The sequence below is a fragment of the Stomoxys calcitrans genome, chromosome 2 (genome assembly GCF_963082655.1).
Source record: "Stomoxys calcitrans chromosome 2, idStoCalc2.1, whole genome shotgun sequence".
Taxonomy (NCBI): Eukaryota; Metazoa; Arthropoda; class Insecta; order Diptera; family Muscidae; genus Stomoxys; species Stomoxys calcitrans.
This window is the reverse complement of record NC_081553.1, coordinates 92,701,999-92,723,677: the sequence shown is the minus strand read 5'-3', so window position 1 is coordinate 92,723,677 and position 21,679 is coordinate 92,701,999. Positions and strand designations below refer to the sequence as shown.

The 21,679-nt window shown below is 39.4% G+C and overlaps 1 protein-coding gene across 1 annotated transcript; it reads right to left on the bottom strand.

The window, feature by feature from the left end:
* Positions 1-809: 809 nt before the first annotated feature.
* On the bottom strand, positions 810-20,947 carry LOC106089149 (ATP-binding cassette sub-family G member 5). The gene is made up of 11 exons (XM_059363753.1): positions 20,885-20,947; positions 16,588-16,696; positions 16,334-16,524; positions 16,129-16,273; positions 12,110-12,575; positions 11,936-12,053; positions 11,777-11,870; positions 1,657-1,795; positions 1,389-1,580; positions 1,066-1,252; positions 810-1,004 (listed from the first exon to the last, which is right to left on the bottom strand). Exons 1-11 carry the CDS (start codon positions 20,942-20,944, stop codon positions 891-893), a joined length of 1,815 nt encoding a protein of 604 aa, XP_059219736.1. The 5' UTR covers positions 20,945-20,947; the 3' UTR covers positions 810-890.
* Positions 20,948-21,679: the final 732 nt, after the last annotated feature.

The window sequence follows — 21,679 nt, the reverse complement described above, 5'->3', positions numbered from 1 at the left end:
TGCCACAAGCCACACAGCACGCGTAACAATGGACTTATTGAGAGGCAAGTTCGGTGAACATTTTATTTCCCGTTCAGGACCGGTCAACTGTGGAGCTATGTTAAAGCTCATGTCTATACAGACAAGCCTGCTTCAATTGACGCATTGGAAGACAACATTGAAGAATTTATTCGTGAAAGAGTATGCCGATATTGGACTATGCGGGTGAACCATTTAAGGCGTAGTCACGGTTAACATTTGCATGAAATAAACTTCAAAAATTGAATTATATAGACAATACTATCGATTCAAATAAAGATTTCATGCATTGTTCAGAATTTGATGTGCTTTTTTTTTGAAAAACTTTTCTATAGCTCTTAAAAACCATCCTTTACAAATAAAGAAAACATGAAAGAAATTGTGTAAGATTTCAAGCGAATTACTTTTTTCGAATTTGATAAAATGTTGTGGTATCGAAAAAAAGAGTTGTTCACGTGGCGTTTTTGCACTTACCATACAATTACAAAAAAGTTACAGGAGTTTGATAGCGGTTTTCCGACTAACGTAAAACATTCACAAGATAAAGCACACTCACGACAATAATCATATTCAAGAATTTAAATGCACACTAATTTGAGCACAGACACATTTTAGAATTTAATCACTCTTATGTTTCACGGTTTTAATCACTTTCATAGTTAAATTGAATTATTTATTTTGTAAATCATATTTTTTAAATAAAGAGAAACTATAAAGGCAAGTTTACTTTTAAAAATTCTGTAAGAAATTTTGTATTAGTTTTTAAAAATTTTATTTAAAATTTAAAACTATATTAAAATTATGACATACGAGTAAAATAATTTATAGAATGAATTTGAAGCAATAATTGAACGAATTTTTCTTCATGGAAATCAGTCTCTAAACTTTTGTCTTACACATCGCGGCATTGGAAACATGTAGAGCAACATGTTAAAAGCGGCCAAACCCACAGCAAAGGCACACGAGGCCACAACATCGATAGTTTCCTGAAAACCCCAAAAAATTGTTATTCAATTTCTCTCGCCTAGTGCACAATAACAAACTTACATCAGGATCAGCCAAACCTAAACGTTCATGTAAGAAATCGGCCGGTTTGGGGCAAATCACCGAAGCTGTTGGCGTGCAATTCATATTTCTAGTCTGAAAAGTAATACTGTGCAGCAGCGAAGAGGCATAACGGGTATGTGTTCCCTTGGTGTTGTCCTGAAGCCAGGGCTGCAGGCCTTTGAAGGAACTGAGACATAAAATTTCAAATATAGAAAAATCTCACATTATAAACAGTAAATTATTAGGCGTCAAACAGTTGTTCCTTGCATTTGCTTTTCTCACCGGATCCTTTATTTAACCCTCGTGTATACTAATGTACTTACCGCACCGTTCCACTTGCCAAGGCAATAGAAATCACCAATATGTAAGTCACCGCAATGGCAGCATTAAAGGGCACTTTCACCACCAACAAGAAGGATATACTCAATTGTTCTGCCAACACGAAACTTGACCACAGGGCCACCATTAAATATGCAAATGTAGTGCCATTTGGAAACTTGGAATCCAGCAACAAGCTGTAATATATTTTTAAGTATATATACCGATGGAACTTTGGAAAAACCAAAATTTTTTTTCATTTTGGGAACTTACGGATATATAACCAAACTAGCTATAATGGATGATATTAACGAGAATGGTATGGAAACAGAATTATAGGCAATCAATAAAGTGGCTCCGGAATAGAGTCCTTCGGGTGTGTCCTGCGAGAAACGTTTACGCCATATGGGGACTAGGATAAACATAGATAATTATTTTGAATACAGCAAAGTAATTAACCCGAACCATATGAACAACCGCCACCATAAGTTTTTTTAATAGTTTTTAAGCACTTTTAATGAACAAGAAGTTTTTTTCAATTGTAAAGTATAAAATAAAGTGTCAAGTAAAAATTATAATTGCTACTACTGGCTTTAAAGTGATCAGAGGATTTCGATAAGAGGAAACTATATATAAATCCAAACCATTGATGATGAAATATATATATATATATATATAATATATTAACATAAGAAAAAAATGTAGATGCCATGACCTTGCAAGCTAAAATCGAGCTATACAGGCGAATATTAGGGTGATGATATTTTACAACCTCATATCCTTGTATCATATGTTGATGAGTTTTTAGTATAGATTAGATAAAATCTTACATTGAAGGTGATTAGATAAAAAAAACCTCACGCACAAAATGATTTTTAAATTTTTTTTTCGCACATTGGGAAAAGTTTTCCCAAAAGGCACAGCAAGCAGTCATATAAAGGGCACAATATTTAGAGCCATATATATGTAACAACATCAAACACGCCACGGGATAGTTGTGAGCACCACACAGGCTGGAACATTGAGGTCTAATCTGTGTGGTGTTCGTTGTTGTCACGAGAAGCTTAGCTTAGTTGCAATAGCAGCTACTCCGTATGGAGTAGCTGCAACGGCAATCGGGGATAATCAGCGGTATCGAACAGAGTCTTAGTGAGAGGATGGGCGGTACCGGCTCTTGCACAAATACTGAGTGCCTATGATGCTATACATGACAAGGCGAGTTATTGGCGCCTCTAAATAGCCAATGGCCACCCTGTTCCCGGGACGATCGGTCCTTTGGACCGGAAAGAGGTTACTCACCTACAGGAGCTTGACGAGGATTACCATCTCAACATGAAAATTTGGCTACAACAAACCCAACATCTTCATCAAATACAAGGAAGTTAAATATTCACGTTGTTATTGGAGAGTATGAATCTTAGTGGTTGTTGTTGTTGTTATTGTAGCAGTTTATTGTGTTCTATCTTTCGTCTGCTTGATTCTGTTGAGTGTCGAGACCCAGGAACTCTGCGACTAAGATGGGGTGCGTCCACAGGGATCTGGGTCTTAGTCGAGTGGGTCTGGCCGGGCAGTTAAACAGACGACGTGTATCGTGCGGTCACTGGTTACAATCGGGACATACATCTTGCACGTCGGCATCAATCCTAGCTCTGTGGGAATTGAGGCGGCTGCATCTGCCGGAACGTAATTGAGCCAGAACCACTCTGGTTTGCCGGGGGAGGTCAATTTCTTGAGTGCAATGGGTGGCGGTCCTTCTCCAAGGACTACATTCACCCGGTAGCCCATTACCGCATCTGCTACCGTGTCTGCATGAATGTTGTTCAGACCCGCTTGATATGCCGCTTGATCTGGAAGTTCTCTCTTGTAGCGCTGAACCTCACGCTCAAGATCGTGTAGATCTAACTTAAGGCTTCTGGGCGGTGGATATCTATCCACAAGATGATGGTTTGGATGGTTTCTGCGATAACAGCCCAAAAGGTATTGCTTGGACAGCATGTAGTTATGTCTTCGCACTGGTAGGATCTTTGTCTCCTGATGGAGGTGGTCCACTTGTGAACTGAGGAGACAGCCATTCGCAGTTCGGAGGGCGGCATTCTGACAGATCTGAATATTATTCCACTGCGTGTCACAAAGTTGACGAGACCACACTGGCGCTGCATAACTTACCACAGACCGGCCAATTGCATTGTACGTGGTCAACAAGGTTTCTTTGTCTGTACCCCAAGTGATGCCAGCAAGTGACTTGAGGACCTTGTTTCTACTTTTGACTTCATCGCAGATTGCTGTGGCAAGTGAGGAGAATGTGTAAGAGCTGTTAAATGTGACGCCAAGTATTTTGGGACACTTGATGGTTGGAATCATTTCTCCATGGACCATCACAGTCAGCTCAGTATTCACCTCACGCGTATTTGTAGTGAACAGTGTGGCTGAAGATTTGGTGGCGGATATCTTCAGATTTCTTGCAGCGAAATATGACGCAAGCTCGTAAGTCTTGCATATTTGTGATTTTTGTTGATTGGAGCTTCATCTTTTTTTCATTGTGTCTTCAAGCATTTCAGAGCTTTTAGGTAGTCATTCAAAGCTATAGGTAATTCAAAATCTTCAGTGCTTAGCACACATTCCGGAGTCCTGCTGCAGTTGTTTGAGCATTCCCATCTTTTAATTTTGGCGCAGTCAACTTAGCACACTTGAAAGGACTATCTGTACTGTTGTCTAATGAGCACGTGCTTATTTCGGAACAACCGAGTATCGCCGTCGTTTTTCTTTTAATCTTCGCAGAGTATACTCCATTACTTAGTTGTTTGCCTATGTTAGGTTAGGTTTAAGTGGCAGTCTGCCATCAGACTCACTTACAGCGGTCAAAAAAAGTATTCATCATTAGCAAAATTGATAATAAATTCACTTATTTTGGGTAATTGAAGAAAATTTAAAGTAAACAAATAATGCAGTTTTATGCAATAGTTTATTTTTCGTAATATGTTTTAAAATAAATTCAATAAATAAATTTAATTAGCGCAAAAAATGCAATTTTATATAATAACACCAAAAACAGAACAAAAAAAGTATTCATCATTGATGTGCTATCATCAAAGTCAAATTCAAATATTATTTGGGAATCCCCCTTTTCTGTTTTATTTAGTAAAGGAGGCTTTGCCCTTGACAGCAAATATTTAATTTCATTGAAAATATAGTTTTTGTCAAAATGGGTCGTAAGCAAAACGAGGTTTCTGATGAGGTAAAAGTTTTGATAATAAAACACCACAGGAATGGTTTAACTCAAAAAACTATCAGTGAAATATTAAATAGACCACGATCTACTATACAATCCATCATCAGAAAGTGGACAGAAACGAAAACTGTTGACAATAAACCAAGATCTGGTCGACCAAAAGCACTTTCAGTTGGAGATGTGCGTTGGCTAGTGCGGCAAGTTCAGAAAACTCCGAAGACAAATGCGAATATTTAGGGAAGGAAGTTACTACACAAACAATTCGAAATACACTCAAAAGGCATAGTTACAGAGGAAGAACTGCACGTAAGAAGCCCTTTATAAATAAAATAAACCGAGTGAAAAGGCTAAACTTCGCAAAAATGTATGTAAAACAGCCCGAATCATTTTGGAAAACAGTCATTTTTGCAGACGAGAGCAAGTTTAATCTTTTTGGGTGCGATGGAAAGGTCATAGTGTACAGAAAACCAAATACAGAGCTTGAAGAACGAAACACAGTTGCTACTGTAAAACATGGTGGAGGTGGTTTAATGGTTTGGGGGTGTATGGCGGCTTCAGGAGCGGGAAATCTTGAAATTATTAATGGAGTAATGGATCATAAGTATTACATTGACATTTTAAAGAGGAATTTAAAAGATAGTGCTGTAAAACTTGGGCTTGGTAATAACTTTCAATATTATCAAGATAATGACCCCAAACATTCTGCTTTAAATACCAAGATGTGGATGCTGTATAACTGCCCCAAAGTCATTAAAACTCCTCCTCAAAGTCCCGACTTGAACCCAATTGAACATCTTTGGGAACATTTCGAACGCAAATTGAGAACGCGCAATTTTTCGAGCAAGAGTCAAATGCAACAGGTGATAATGGAGGAATGGACTAATATAGACCAAAATATAACCGCTAAATTAGTCCAATCGATGTCAAACCGTTTAAAAGAAGTTATAAGACGCGGTGGTCGAATAACAAAGTATTAATTTTTTTAAATTATGTTATTTATTTTTTTGTTTTTTTGCAATGATGAATACTTTTTTTGTTTAATTTTTTGTGTTCAGCTGTAAAATGGCCCTTTTTGTTCCAATAAATACTATTTTTTTCTTTAAAAACAATGAAATTGTGTACATATATATCACACAAGCACTACTGCATCATTAGTTTAATATGTTTTTATTCCAATCGTCTTTTGTAGACTTATTAAAAAAAAAACATTGAATGATGAATACTTTTTTTGACCGCTGTAGGCGTTTTCGTCCAATGTGATACCACTGGAACAGGAGAAGGAAGATGCCTTCTAGTTCCTACCGTTTATGTATCCATATCGCTTTAAAAAAAACCCAACAACTTACGAACGTTCACATCCGCTTATTCAGACAAGTTCTCAAAGAACCTAAAGTGGAACATTCTACTATCCGCAGCTTGGCTTCTCATGATAACAATGGATACTCGTAGATTGGAGCTCAAAGTTTTCGTGCCGGGACTAAACATTTTCAAGTTGGCGCGTGAAGCTTGGCTTCTCATGATAACAATGGATACTCGTAGATTGGAGCTCAAAGTTTTCGTGCCGGGACTAAACATTTTCAAGTTGGTGCGTGAAAGTACCTTTTCATTTTGTTTTGTGGACCCCAACCTGCCGTAATGCATCTTTTAGTAAGTAGGTTAGGTTAAAGTGGCCATCAAACTCACTTAGACGTTTTCGTCCATTGTGATACCACATGTGATCACGAGTTCAATACTCTGCGGCACCAAAATATTAAAATTTGTTTTTAACTGTAATAGTAGAGAGTGATAGACGAATCCCCGAGAGCAACACGAGCCGAACAAAGAAAACAAAAAGACCACCACCCGAAGCAAAGCACATGCGTTGGCTGGTTGGATGTTTTTTTTTTGCCTTGCTTATCAATATATTGTTGTGGTTATATATTGGCTTGCAAGGAGTACCTTCCAACAACAAATTCGTACTTTGGGTCGTTGGGATTCAAAATAAATTGTTGCAGGAAAATTAACAACTTTCGTAGTTTTTTTTCGACCAAAGTTGTTGTATTTCAAAATTGTTTTTATCTGTACAGTGACAGCAAAGCGGTAGACCTCGTCTAGATTAGGCCTCGATATGTTAACTGATTTGGATAGCTGACAAAATAGCTGAAAATTTTTCGCGCAATATATGCTATGGTTTGCTTCAGTAAATAGTGATGCGAGTTAGAAAACAAAATAAAAGGTAGTTTTCTAAGAGCAATAAGATAGATTTCCAAAAAAATACACATAAAATTCAGAAAATTGGATGAAATCTTCATTTGAATCGACAGTACGGTCCGACCATTTATTGTTTGAAAATAATTTCATGGAAATGTTGACCGTGACTGCGCCTCGAATGGTCCATCCGCAAAGTCCAATTTTGGCATACTCTCCAACATTTCGGCCGGTATCTCACCGGAATAAATGCTTCAATGTTGACTTCTAATGCGTCAATTGAAGCGGGATTGACTGTATAGATATGAGCTTTAACATAGCCCCACAAAAATAGTCTAAAGGCGTTCAATCGCACGATCTAGGCGGCCAATTGACCGGTACCGAACTTGAAATAAAATGTTCACCGAACTTGCCTTTCAATAAGTCCATTGTTCCGCGTGCTGTGTGGCATGTGACTCCGTCTTATTGAAACCACATGCCATACAAATCAAGCTCTTTTGGGCAAAAAACAAGTTGGATATCATCTCACGGTAGCCCTCACCATTCCCAGTTAAGTTACGATTCGCATCATATTTGAAGAAGTATGGTCCAATGATGCCGCCAGCCCATAAACCATACCAAACTGTAATTTTTTCTGGATTGCATTGGTAGCTCTTAATATGCTTCTGGCTGATCTTCACTCCAAAATCGACAATTCTGCTTATTTACCTACCCATTGAGCCAAAAATAAGCTTCGTCGTAAAATGGAAGTAGCGCGCGAGAGAAATTAAAAATTCAATAATTTGCAAGCGTTGTTCGTTTGTAAGACGATTCATGGTTAAATTATTGAAGATGTTTGACAGTGAAACCATACACGAAACGTGCGTGAAAGCAATGTTTGCCAAAAAGATAATAGCCAAAAATCACCCTTTATAATCTGATGTAGGGCCCACATACCCGATCTCCTGATTTGACATCTTGATTCCCTGGAAGCAGCGTCTTGAGAATATAGGTCAATCTAGCCATGTCCGTCTGCCGACTGTCTGGATGTCTGTGGAAAGCACGCAAACTTTCGAAGGAGTAAAGCTAGGCGCTTGAAATTTTGCAGAAATACTACTTATTAGTGGAGGTCAGTCGGGATTGTAAATAGGCCATATCGGTCTATGTTTTCATACAGCTACAGCTGCCATATAAACCAATCTCAGCGGCGGAATTCTTATCCGATATGGCTAAAATGTTGCATGTAGCGTTCTGTTGGGACGTCCAACACCTGTGCCGAGTAAGGTTGAAATTGGTCTATAACCTAACATAGCTCTCATATAACCCGATCTCCCGATTTGACATCTTGACCCCCTGCAGTCCGTAATTTTTGTCCGATTTGTCTTAAATTTTACATGTAGTGTTATGTTACGACTTCCAACAACTAAGCCAAGTACGGTTCAAATCTGTCTGATGTAGCTCTCATATAAACCGATCTCTTGATTATCCATGTTTGGTTCCTAGGAGCTTTCATTTTTACCTGGTTTTTGCTGAAATTTGGTACGTAGAGTAGAATTGTGCCTTCAATAAAAAATATTTTGTGTCAGTTTTACGCAGAATCCATGGTGGTGGGTATCAAAGATTCAGCCCGGTCGAACTTACCACCCTAATATTGCAATATCCATTTCTTCAGACTAAAGTTATGTTCGTTTGAAATCAAATCAATAAGCTTACCAATGACAGCCAAGTAGTCTTCCCTTTCGTTCTCTATTAATCAACTAGGGCCCGGCATCAAAACTTTGATGGTCTTGCCATTCTCAGAGAAGGCGTTAATCTCAATGAGCGTTCTGATTCTGATAGACAACATTCATGCAGGCACGGTACCAGATGCGGTAAATAGGTGCCGGGTGAATGTAGTCCTTGGAGAACAACCGCCTCCCATTACACCTGAAGAAATTGACCTCCCCCGGCAAACCAGAGTAGTTTTGGCTCAATTACGTTCCGGCCAACTCAACTCCTACAGAGCAAGGATTGATGCCGACGTGCAAGATGTATGTCCCGATTGTCATCAGGGACCACACAATACACGTCACCTGTTTAACTACCCAGCCAGACCCACTCGACTCAGAACCAGATCCCTCTGGATGCACCCCATCTTAGTAGCAGAGTTCTTGGATCTCGACACTCAACAGAATCAAGCAAACGAAGCATAGAAGACAACAAACTGCTACAACGACAACCGTTCTGATTGATATATCAATCTTACTGTCCGCAAAGATATTCACACTCGACTTCATCGCGTTAATACCGAACAGTTTCACGCACTCGCTATCGCCCACAGTCTAGCCTGCAGGCCCTTGTTAAGGTCAGACAGCATAAAACAAATCTCAGTCTCTGTTGTCTTCTAGCCTAGTCCGTGTAGCATGCACTTTCAGATGGCAATACCAGAGTTCTGTCAACAGTGTCTCCCACTCAGTATCCAGTTCAGTTTCCTATCCATCATCAGTGCCAAGTACTTAACCTTGTCGTGTCTCGAAGCCGTTTTGTCGAGAAAGCGTCTTGCCTTCGTCTTCCTCCTAAATAGGTAGATTTAAGAGATACATACTTATATATTTTACGTTCAGCTAACCTGAACCGTTACGCCATAAACAGATTGATCAAATTTGGCTAGGAGCTGCATTGGAATAAATAAAGATGAAAGATTTTCCTTCTCGGCCAATGACACACACATTGATACCAAGAGTCTGTTTGGGGAACAATTATCCACTGGAAACGGAAAAGATTACTCTGCGAACCCGATTACGAAAAGGGGATAACTCCGACACAGGACATGCCTATTAAGAGTGTCATTTGACTAGATAAGGCTCTTGGTGAGCGCTTGCGGCAAAAAATGATATTCCACACTGCAAGTGTCCAGGGCCCTAAGGTCATGAGGGCATGTCATTTAAATATGCCTCCTAACAATCTCACTCAATTCAGCCTGCTATTATAAAATTGCAAACAATTTGCTAAAACAGCAGAACTTTTGCTGAAATAGCAGATAAAACAAAACTACGATCTCATGACAGTCGGTTTTTACATACCGGATTGACCAGATGGATTCCTTCATCAGCAAGTGCTGCCGTCTCAGTGTTCAACACTGCTACAACAACAACAACACCGATCAAAGAGCAGACAGTGATTGCTATTTTCAGCAGACTTTTTCTATGAGTGTACCCCAAAAGGTTTGAAAAGTTTATCTTCATATTCTAGACACATCCTCTATATAGGTTACCAGATTATCACTTTCACACCCAAAGGAGAAAATGCCATCAATATTATTCATTATTCGTCCGCAATATATGGTTGCCCAAAAAGTAATTGCGGATTTTTCATATAGTCGGCGTTGACAAATTTTTTCAACGGCTTGTGACTCTGTAATTGCATTCTTTCTTCTGTCAGTTATCAGCTGTTACTTTTAGCTTGCTTTAGAAAAAAGTGCGCGAAATTTTGTTTACATTTGATTGTTTGGCGTTTTACTTTATTATTTCCGTAAAGGAAAAAACGCGGAGCAGGTTGCTAAAAAGTTACGAGATGTGTATGGTGATAAAGCCTTAAAAGAAAGACAGTGTCAAAATTGGTTTCGCAAATTCCGTTCTGGAGATTTTTTACTTAAAGATGAGCCAAGTTCAGGTCCGCCAAATGAAGTTGATGATGACCAAATCAAAGCATTAATCAAATTGGATCGTCATGTAACTGAACGTGAGATAGGAGAAAAGTTAAATATACCAAAATCAACCGTTCATTATCACAAAAAAAGTCTTGGACTGGTGAAAAAGCTTGATATTTGGGTAACACATGTATTGAAAGAAATTCACTTAACAAACCGAATCAACGCTTGTGATATGAACCTTAAACGCAATGAATTCGATCCGTTTTTAAAACGAATCATAACTGGAGATGAAAAATGGGTTGATTACAACAACGTTAGTCGAAAACGATCATGGTCCAAGCATGGTGAACCAGCTCAAACCACTTCAAATGCTGATATCCACCAAAAGAAGGTTATGCTGTCTGTTTGGTGGGATTGGAAGGGTGTGGTATATTTTGAGCTGCTTCCAAGGAACCAAACGATTAATTCTGATGTTTACTGTCAACAATTGGACAAATTGAATACAGCCATCAAGGAGAAGCGACCGGAATTGGTCAATCGTAAAGGTGTTATATTCCACCAGGACAACGCTAGACCGCACACATCTTTGGTCACTCGCCAAAAACTGAGTGAGCTTGGCTGGGAACTTTTGATGCATCCACCATATAGCCCTGACATTGCACCATCAGACTACCATTTATTTCGATCTTTGCAGAACTCCTTAAATGGTAAAACTTTCGGCAATGATGAGGCTATAAAATCGCACTTGGTTCAGTTTTTTGCAGATAAAGGCCAGAAGTTCTATGAGCGTGGAATACTAAATTTCCCAGGAAAATGGCAAAAGGTTATCGAACAAAATGGCAATTATATATTTGATTAAAGTTCATTCCAAGTTTTATTAAAAATGCATTTACTTTCTTTTAAAAAATCCGCAATTACTTTTTGGGCAACCCATATTGAACTTAATTCCGGCTCTTGAGGGCCATTTCTTTCTCATTTCATTCTTGATATCTCTCTCTTTTGCCCTACGAGGGAATGATCGGTGATACTTTGGTGCCAGCATTCCAACTCCATATTTTCGCGTTATGTAAAGACATTGTAGTTACAGATGATGCGGAAGTGCACCAGTGAAGTTCCTGCGTTACATTTATCACGTCTACAAATTTAATTTTCGATAGCAATTCTTGAGCTTATTTCCTGTACGATTTCTCCTAAATTCGCACGGTGACATTTTATTTCCTGCCAATATGTTATATGGTGTACAAAATGTTTTAAACTTAAACTAAGCTACTGATCTTGATCCTTTGCCAAATACGTGTGATATTTCTTCATAAGATAGATGAGTGTATGGAAAAGCAGGAAAATATATTAAAAAATTATGTACTTACATAAAGTAATCGTGCACAAAATGCCACATCCATAGGCCAACCCGATGACATTTAATATTAAACCATTTTTCGTAAAGAAACCATGAGAATCATCCTAAGAGCAAATATAACATCAACAATACTTTTATAAGATTTATACAATAGACAACAAAAACTTACCCCAACATTGGTGTAGAACAACCACATTAAACTCATAGCCAAGGGTAAAATAAATAAACGTAAAAACAAGGTCTTCATGCCAGCAGCTCCACAAGCAAAAGTCGAAGCCAATAATTTGCTAAAACCAAAGTTTCACATCAATTTTAATCAAACATCACGAATCTAGGTACTCACAGATACAACATGACCCACACTTTCAGCTCCCCTGGCTTTCCATAAGCCAATGGAACCTTGCCACTGCCCATATTGTTTACAGGCCCATCAGACATAGGGGTTTCTCTGGAAAATCGTTCGACAAGAGCCTCAATTTGTTGACTTGATTCAACAAAACGATCTCTGCTACGTCTATCGACCGTTGATAGACACAGATAATACATGAGGGGATTCTCCAATTGTGGACAGGGAAAACCTATGCCATGGAAATATTCAAGCATAGCACGAGTGCCACCCGAATATACAACGCCACCTAGGCATAGGAATAAGGCACGATCCAGAAAGGGAAAAACATCCGAACGAGGTTTCTCCAAAGACAAAAGAATACCACAGCCAGTCTTTTTGGCAGTATTCGAAAGAATCGAAATGAGCAGATAGGCACTTAAAGGGTCCAGCCCTTGGGTGGGTTCATCCAAGAGTAGCATTACTGGAAAAAAAAACAATTTGAGAGTTGGACAAAAGATAGACATTATTTCATATTAAATGTTTTATAATAACTCTTAATAAGGAATAAAAAAACAAACTTTTCATTTGACCTAATCTTTCAATGCCTCCACGATATCGGTAATTTCTAGAAAATTTTCTGAAACAAACCAACACTTAACTATTACTTTCGTATCAAATTTAATAGTTCTAGTTGTTGTTGTAGCAGTTTATTGTGTTCTATCTTTCGTCTGCTTGATTCTGTTGAGTGTCAAGACCCAGGAACTCCGCGACTAAGATGGGGTGCGTGCTCATGGATCTGAGTCTAAGACGAGTGAGTCTGGCCGGGCAGTTAAACAGGTGACGTGTATCGTGCGGTCCCTGGTTACAATCGGAACAAACATCTAGCAGGTCGGCATCAATCCTTGCTCTGTAGAAGTTGAGGCGGCTGCATCTGCCGGAACGTAATTGAGCCAGAACTACTCTGGTTTGGCGGGGGAGGTCAATTTCTTCGATGCAATGGGAGACGGTCGTTCTCCTTTGTCTCCTGATGGAGGTGGTCCACATGAGAACTGAAGAGACAGCCCGTCGCAGTATTATACCACTGCGTGTCACAAAGTTGACGAGACCACACTGGCGCTGCATAACTTACCACAGACCGGCCAATTGCTTTATACGTGGTCAACAAGGTTTCTTTGTCTGCACCCCAAGTGCTGCCAGCAAGTGACTTGAGGACCTCGTTTCTACTTTTGACTTTATCGCAAATGTGGCTGAAGATTCGGTTGCAGATATCTTCAGATTTCTTGCAGCGAAATATGACGCAAGTTCGTTGAGATAGATGTTCAAACTATGCCATGATCGTACAATCGTCCGCATATGATATGATCTATATGTCGTCAGGAGGGGATGGAATGGAGGATAGGTAGAGGTTAAACAGTGGCTGAGATACCACCCCGCCTTGGGGTGTTATAATTCGCGATCCAGCGTCTCAGGCCTGGCTGGAGACACGTGTTGGCGATATCCTCAAATACTTTGGCATGGCTGACCGTGTCGAATGCCTTCGATAGGTCCATTGCCACGAGGACTGTCCTATCACATGACCTGGGCTGATTGAAGCCACGGCAAATGTGTTCGGTGATGGCATGCAAAGCAGTTGTTGTGCTATGCAGTCTTCGAAATTGAGGCTTGGGAGGAGTAATGCCTCAATCGTCTTTGCTATTGTTGAGAGAAGGGAGATCAATCTGTACGACTCCCATAAACTCAGGTCCTCCAGACTTCAGTAGCGGGATTAGTCTGCCGTCTGCTGAACGCCTGAATTCGAATCCTGGCGAGACCATCATAAAATTGTCAGCGGTGGTAAAACACGACGTTCAGACTCGGCTTTGAAAAGGAGGCCCCTTGTCATTGAGCTTAAATTTGAATCGGACTGAACTCATTGATATGTAAGAAGTATCCCCCAGTTCCTTAGTGGAATGTTCAAGGGCAAAATTTGCAATTTGCAATTGTGATGGCTGTCAATTGGCTTGGAGACCACGGATACGGCGAATGGCTCTCCTCCTTGTCATTTTACTCTCGGGATGTACAATAAATTGACGATTGAACAACCTGGCGCATTTCTTCGGATCTGTCATGGTTACGTCGCCAAAAGTGGCCTAGGTCCTCCCGTCTGCCGGGATTCAAAAGTGACTTAAAAGAAGGCCAGAGCTTGCCTAAACCAGTGCCTAAGTTACATTGTTCCAAGTGTTTCAGCCACAAATTCCGCTTATGTTCGTTGACTATCTTGTTTAATAATAACGAGCGGCGGCTACGTTAATGATGTCTCGGAATTTCCTCTCGAAAATTAGCACATTCGAGGGGGGTATCAGTTCACTGAAGCGACGATTGGTGTACTCTCTGAAACCAAACCAATCGGCATTTTTTCCGATTGATAAACGTCCGGCGCTCAGAGGTTATGAAATCGAGTGGTCGGTCGATGGTGAGAATTATGGGGAGGTGGTCTGCCTCAGAGAGATGACGGCTTGCCAGGATACGTCACTCAGGAGATCAGGGAATGCAATAAAAATGTCTGGCGAGCTGCTACACCTCCTCATAATCATAGTGGGAGCATTCTCACTCACCGTGCAAAACTTGGAGTCTTCAATCTGCCTCGCTGGTCGTTACCTGGGGGACAATGCCATGAACTGTGATGCTCATTAAAGTCTCCTTGAACCAGACGATTATGGCCAGATAGTAACCTACTTATGTCGAGTTTTTAAGCTTGGCCATTAATTGGGATACAGCTACTAACCGGCAGTATGTACACGTTGTATAGCTCTATCTCAGCAGTACCGGACCTGACTAATTTCCCCATGCACTCCATGAAGGGGTCACTACCGCCAGGCGCAGTCGAGATGGGTCTATACTGCACGGAATGGTGTATCAAGAAGGTCAATCCCCCACCTCCATTCCTTAAGCGATCCGTTCGTAGCACATTGTATCCGTGCCAACTGTGCAGCTGCAGGTGTCGGTCGGCTTTGTCTCCTGGATCGCTGCAACAATATGTTCTTCCGACTCGTAAAATCCACAATCTCGTCGATCTTGCCAAGGAGACCGTTGCAATTCAATTGCAAAAAAGATACTCTTTACGGCACTGGTCTGGGAATATTGGGGCTGGGATGATGCTGTTGCGTATATTGCCGCACGGGAGAGGTCGGGGGGATCACATAGTCTGACGATGAGCACCCAGAAGCCGACGACGACGCTTGTGACCCATTGCCGTCTATGTTCGCACAGCACCTTGCAACATATTCAGTATGACTATACTTCCATAGTGATGTAAGGCCTGAGCAAGATCGGACCGGTTACACCTCACCGACACCAATCACATTTTCATGTGGAGGTGTCAATCCTCGTCAAGCTCCTATAGGTGAGCGAGCTCGTTTGGGTCCAAAAGACCGATCCCCGCGGGAACAGGGTGGCCATTGGTAATTTAAAGGCGCCTTTAAATCGCTTTGTCATATCGAGCATCATAGGCATTCAGTATTTGTGCAAGAGCCGGTGCCACCCAACCTCTCACTGAGACTCCCCGCTTGAAACCGCAGATTGTCCGCGACTGCCGTTGCAGCTGCTCCGTATGGAGCATTCCACTATCCGCAACCTGTGAACACCAAATAGATCGGACCTCAATGTTCCGGCCTGTGTAGTGCTCACAGCTATCCCGTGCTGGAAGATCCCGATTCTATGAAATTCACTTATAATGTCGAGAGGATATAATCTGTAAAAAAATTACCATATTATTGCGATTTTTTCCAAACTCAATAGGCTTCGTTTCTACGCCGAAAAATGTATGTGCCAAATTTGAAGATGTCGGTTGCAAATTGCGACCTGTAGTTAGCACGAACAAACAGACAGACAGTCAGACCGCATGGCTTAATCGAATCAGAAAATGATTCTGAATCGATTGGTATACTTATCCAATGGTCTATCTCTCTTTCTTCTGGGAGTTACAAACAAATGCACTAACTTATAATAGCCTGTACCACAGTGGTGGTGTAGGGTATAAAAAGTGTATTTCTTACCTGGGTCCCTTACCAATTGTATACCAATTGATAATCGTCTAGCCTCGCTGATATTCAAATATTCCACACGTTTATGAGCAACTTGTGATAAGGCCAAATCGGCTAATACTTGGCGGACTTTTGAGCTTTTTAAATATCCTGAAAGCTGGAACATAAAAATAAACGTTAAAAAATGGCAGCAGAATCGTCTCCATAATCAACTCACAATGGTAGGAGTGTAGTGTAAAGTTTGAGCAACTGTTAAACCAGGTATAAAAGTACAAGACTGGGTAACATAACCACAGCGCTGCTGAAACAAAGCTTTAGTTAATGGAGAACCATTGAGTAAAACTTGTCCTCTGGTTGCACCTTCGGCGCGTCGAGCAATGACGTCAAGAAGAGCCCGTTTACCACTGCCTTAAATGAAGACAAAAATTAATTAGAATGAATAAGCTATGCAGCTTTAAAAATATGACTCACCCTTAGAGCCCAATATGGCCATGACTTCACCACTGTGAACAGTTAAATTAACGCCTTTTAAAACCAAGGCAGAACTGCCGGCCCCATTGAAACAACCACCACCATCCACCTGCAAAGAATGTATAATTAGTAAAGGACAAAGAAAATATATTAAACACATAAAAATTTATTAAAAATTTAAAAAAAATTTCACAATATTTGCAAAACTTTTTCTAAGGCCAAATTTCAATAGTTTTGACAGAGAAAACAATTTTCTAAAATAATAAAAAAATTTTCTCTAAAGACAAAATTTCTATGAAATTTTCTCTAAAACAAAATTTTTATGCAATTTTCTCTAAATACAAAATTTCTATATTTCTATTTTTAATAGAAAGTTTTGAAAATGAAGACAAAATAAATAAAAACGTATTAAGTTCAGCCATGCCGAACTTTGGATACCCACCACCATGGATCATACTTTGATTCAGGTCCTGAGAACTCTTATACAAGTCACAGTTTCAGCGAAATCGGGCAACATATCAGCTTTTTACGGGATTAAGACCCTAAATAGGAAAATCGATCTAAATGTCAGCTATATCTAAATATAATCTGATTTGGACCATATTTGAGTCGGATATTGGGAGGCTTTGATCAACTCACTATTTCAAATTTCAGCGAAATCGGATAATAATTGCTTCATGTATGATCTTAAGACCCTCAATCAACAGATCGATCTATGGCCCAGCTATATCTAAATATTTTTCGATCTAACCCATATATAGGTGTGATGACGGAAGGCTTAAAGCAACTCACTGTTTCAAGTTTTAGCGAAATCGGGTTATAAATGCAGCTTTTATGGGCCCAAGACCCCTCATCGGTAAATCTGAACAATATATCTGAAGCTATATCCAAATATAGTCCGATTTGGCCCGTTCAAGAGCTTAACCTGCATTTGGAAGAAATACGACTCTGTGCAAAATTTAAACTCAATATCTCAATTTTTAAAGACTGTAGCATGATTACAACAACACGACACACGGACGGACAGACACACGGACATAGTTAAATCGTCTTAGAATTTTACGACGATAAGAAATATCTATACTTTGTAGGGATGGAAATGGATATTTCGATGTTTGGCATACGGAATGACTAAACGAATATACGGAATGAATAAACGAATATCCTATAGTGATGGATACAATTATATAAGGATACAAGTTTATTCTATATTTGCTCATTTTGTGGCATCCATCGATATTTCCACAAACGCCAAAGAAACCTCAGTAAATAATCAATCACACTGAAATTTTGTGCGAGAATCCCGCCAATCCCGCGGTTTCACTTCTTGAATTCTTAAAAACTGTATCCATTAGCTGATTCACAGATTAATACTCGCCTGGGTTCGAATCTTGGCGAGACCATCAGGACAAATTTTCAGTGATTTTCCCATCTCCATGATGACAACATTTGTATGGTATTATGCCGTGTAAAAACTTCACCCCAAAGAGGTGTCGCACTGCGGGACGACTTTCGGACTCGTCTATAAAAAGGAGGCCCCTTATCATTGAGCTTAAACTTAAATCAGACTGCGCTCATTGATATGTGAGAAGTTTACCCCTGTTCCTTAGTGGAATGTTCATGGGCAAAATTTGCATTTGCAATCTGAGCTAATGATGCTGTGGAACAGTTTCTTAGTCATGGTGGTCTCAGGTGTGGGAAATCCCATTTTGGTGATAGTATTAGGGAAGTAAGCCAAATCCGGAAAGAGTTTAGAAATCTCAGAGCATCTGTAAGGGGATTTTAATATAACCTTGATCAAAGGCGGGTCGATGTTATAGTACTTCCAACAGGTAGGGACCGAATCAGCTATGCAGAAGGCCCGAAAGGGTCTTAAAGATTCAATACGACTGGGCTAGACCTAGGGGTATCAATATTAACCCAGAGAAGACTTTTATCTGCCAGTTGCCGAGGAAGACGAAGGTGGGCCAATTTGACGCACCACGTTTCCTCAACAGAACGACAAGGTCAAAAATTAAAAAATGATCTTGGACAGGGAATTGAATTGGAAATGTCACATTTGGAAGCGTACCGAGAAGGCTCACAGATGCTGAACATTGTGTAGAAGAGCCGTTGTCTCGAAATGGGGTCTGAATGCAAGGAAAGTACACAGGCTGTACAGAAGCGTAGTAAGACAAATATTTACTTACACTTCAATAGTTTGGTGGAATGCTATTAAGAAAAAGTGCAACATAAGGACCATGCAACAGATTCAGAGAACATAGACGAAACGATGAGGAGCACGCCCACCAGGGCACTTGAGACTATTCTAGATATCCGACCCATAGTCATGCAGGTTAAGTGTGAGGCAGCCACTGCGGCTATGTTATTTAAGGCAATGGGAGAATGGATAGAGGATAGGAGCAGGTCATAACATCGGGGTATAATCCAGGCGACGATAGGAAACCTGGTGGTTCACGAATGGTATTGAAGTGTAAAAAGGACATAGGAACCGCATTCTCTCTCAGGATGACATAAACCGCATTGATTGGGTGCTGGGCTATAGCGAAGTAAAAGGAAATCAACGAGCAGAAGATTCGACAGTGATGGTCAGAGAACTTTGTTTATCCAAAACTATGTGGAGCGACTCAGTCCGAGTTAAGCGCGTGAGCGACAAACGGAATGCAGCGAAACGGTCGTTAGGACAACGAAAATTCTATGGAGAGATACGGTCAGCGGTCAGGTCAGCATTACTTTCGGTATCATAACGGGACACATGGGATTACAAGCTCACTTATGCAGAATAGGTGCTTAGGTGCGGCAAGGTTTTGCATCTGTAGGGCATGTAGGAAAGATGATAAGACGTTGGAGCATTTCTTATGTCATTGCCGTGCTTACGTGGCTAACAGACACCGGCACTTAGGGGAGGTCGAATTACCAGCCATGAACCGCCTTAGGGCCGTTGTATGGAAAACAACTAAGAATTTTGTAAGTGGCAAAGAATTTCTGGCTTAGATTTTCTTGTTTAAGGCTACTGTTTAGTATGTAGAGCGCTCGCCAAGCCGATTACTGTCTTAGGTGTATGTAAATAGTGACATGGGGCGGATTATTATACGTAACCTTTTATCAACGTCACATAACCTAAGACTGGTCAACCAATATCTTTAATATTACTCGAATATAGGTGATTGACCGCACAGGTATGTAGTGGGTCGAATTTGCAAAATTTCTATGAAATTTTCTATTAAGACAAAATTTCTATGAAATTTTCTCTAAAGACAACATTTCTATGAAATTTTCACTAAATATAAAATTTCTATGAAATTTTCTCTAAATACAAAATTTCGATGAAATTTTCTTTAAAGACAAAATTTCTATGAAATTCTTTACAAAGACAACATTTCTATGAAATTTTCTCTAAAGACCAAATTTTTACGAAATTTCCACTGAAGACAAATTTTTTTTATGAAATATTGTTTCAAAGGCCACCTTTTTCTTAACACATTTTTAGAAATTTTGTCTTAAGTCTTTTTAAATTTAAATTTTAAATTTAATAGAGATTACTATTTTTACTAAAACTTTGTAAAAGCTTCATGGAAATTTTGTGTTTAAAGAAAATTTAAAAGAAATATTGTTTTTCAATCTTAGCAGGCGTATGGAGGACAATACTCTACAAAAACTTCAGTTCAAAAGCTGAATTTTTATAGACTTCAAGATGATTTCCATGGGCGATCGGATGGGCAAGTTTATGAAAATAAGAGAAATACAAGTCGAATTTTCTTAACTTTATTCTTTATTCTTAACTCTATTCCGAATCGGTCCATAACCTTATATAACCCAAAAGCATAGCAATTCGTAATTATTATTTTTTGTTTGTCAATAAAGAGATATGAGACAAAGAACTTATAAATGCGATTCATGGTGTAGGGTGTATAAGATTCCTCCCAGCCGAACTTAACACCCTTTTACTTGTTTGCAGACTAATATGTTAAATCTTTAAGTAAACTAAAAAGATTTAAGAAACATACTCGATTTGGGATATCACGAAGGTGGCGAAAGACTTAAGACACATACTCTATTTCGTAGTCAACGAAGGAGCGCAAAGACTTAAGGCACATACTCTATTTTGGAATCTACGAAGAAACCGAAAGACTTAAGACACAAACATTCACTTTAATGCCACGGTTAAAAGATTTTAGACACGAACTTTTCTTTTTTTAAACAATATTAACACAAATAACATGATTCTATAATGCAACTTCGTAATGTTTTCTTTTTTAAATTTTTCTTTCTCTTTTTTTTAACACTATTAACTGACCTCGGTGGTGTGAAAGATATTGTGAGCCTCCAATACATAATCACTGCCAATCATTTTCATATCAAAAATTCTATTTCACCGTATATCGTGACTCCCTTATTACGTCAAATTGGATAGTTGGATGGTTTGTTGGTAGGTTGGCTGGCGGTGGTGGCGATTTTATTATTATTGTTGAATTTTGTTGTTGTTCTCTGTAGCGGCTTCTTTTTTTGTTTACACGCACACACCAATTGAGAAAATATGTTATTTTGTCAATTCCCTTGTACACTACATTCACACAGGTGTACTAAGAGTAACACAACTACAAAACAACTTGTCGTTTGTTTGTTTTTACAGCAGTCTCTCACTCACTCTCCTCTTCTCTTTCTTTTCATGTATCTTTCTTTATGCTCTTGGTGTCTTTCTTTTTCTGGGGAAAAAACTCTTTGAGCAAATGAGAGATCTAGTGCTGCGACACCACCAAATGCGGGTCTGCCTTAACAAATTTTAAACACGTCCAAACTCTATAAACGCTCAGCGCTAACTAAACGTTAAACTGGAATTAATAATATGGGATGGCCAAGAGAATTAAATGTTGTTGGAATGTTGACTGTGGCTCAAACTAAGTTTCCAATTGGCAACAGAGAGAGGGAGAGTAGGTTATTGGAAATGAGAGAGAGAGCGAGAGTAGAGATCAAATAGTATTACCAGTTCGGAATAATAATACAAATTATTTTTAAATTAAATCTTGTATCTAAAAACTAATTTTTTCTTAAAATTAAATTTTATATATAAAAATTAAAGGGTGAATGTTTA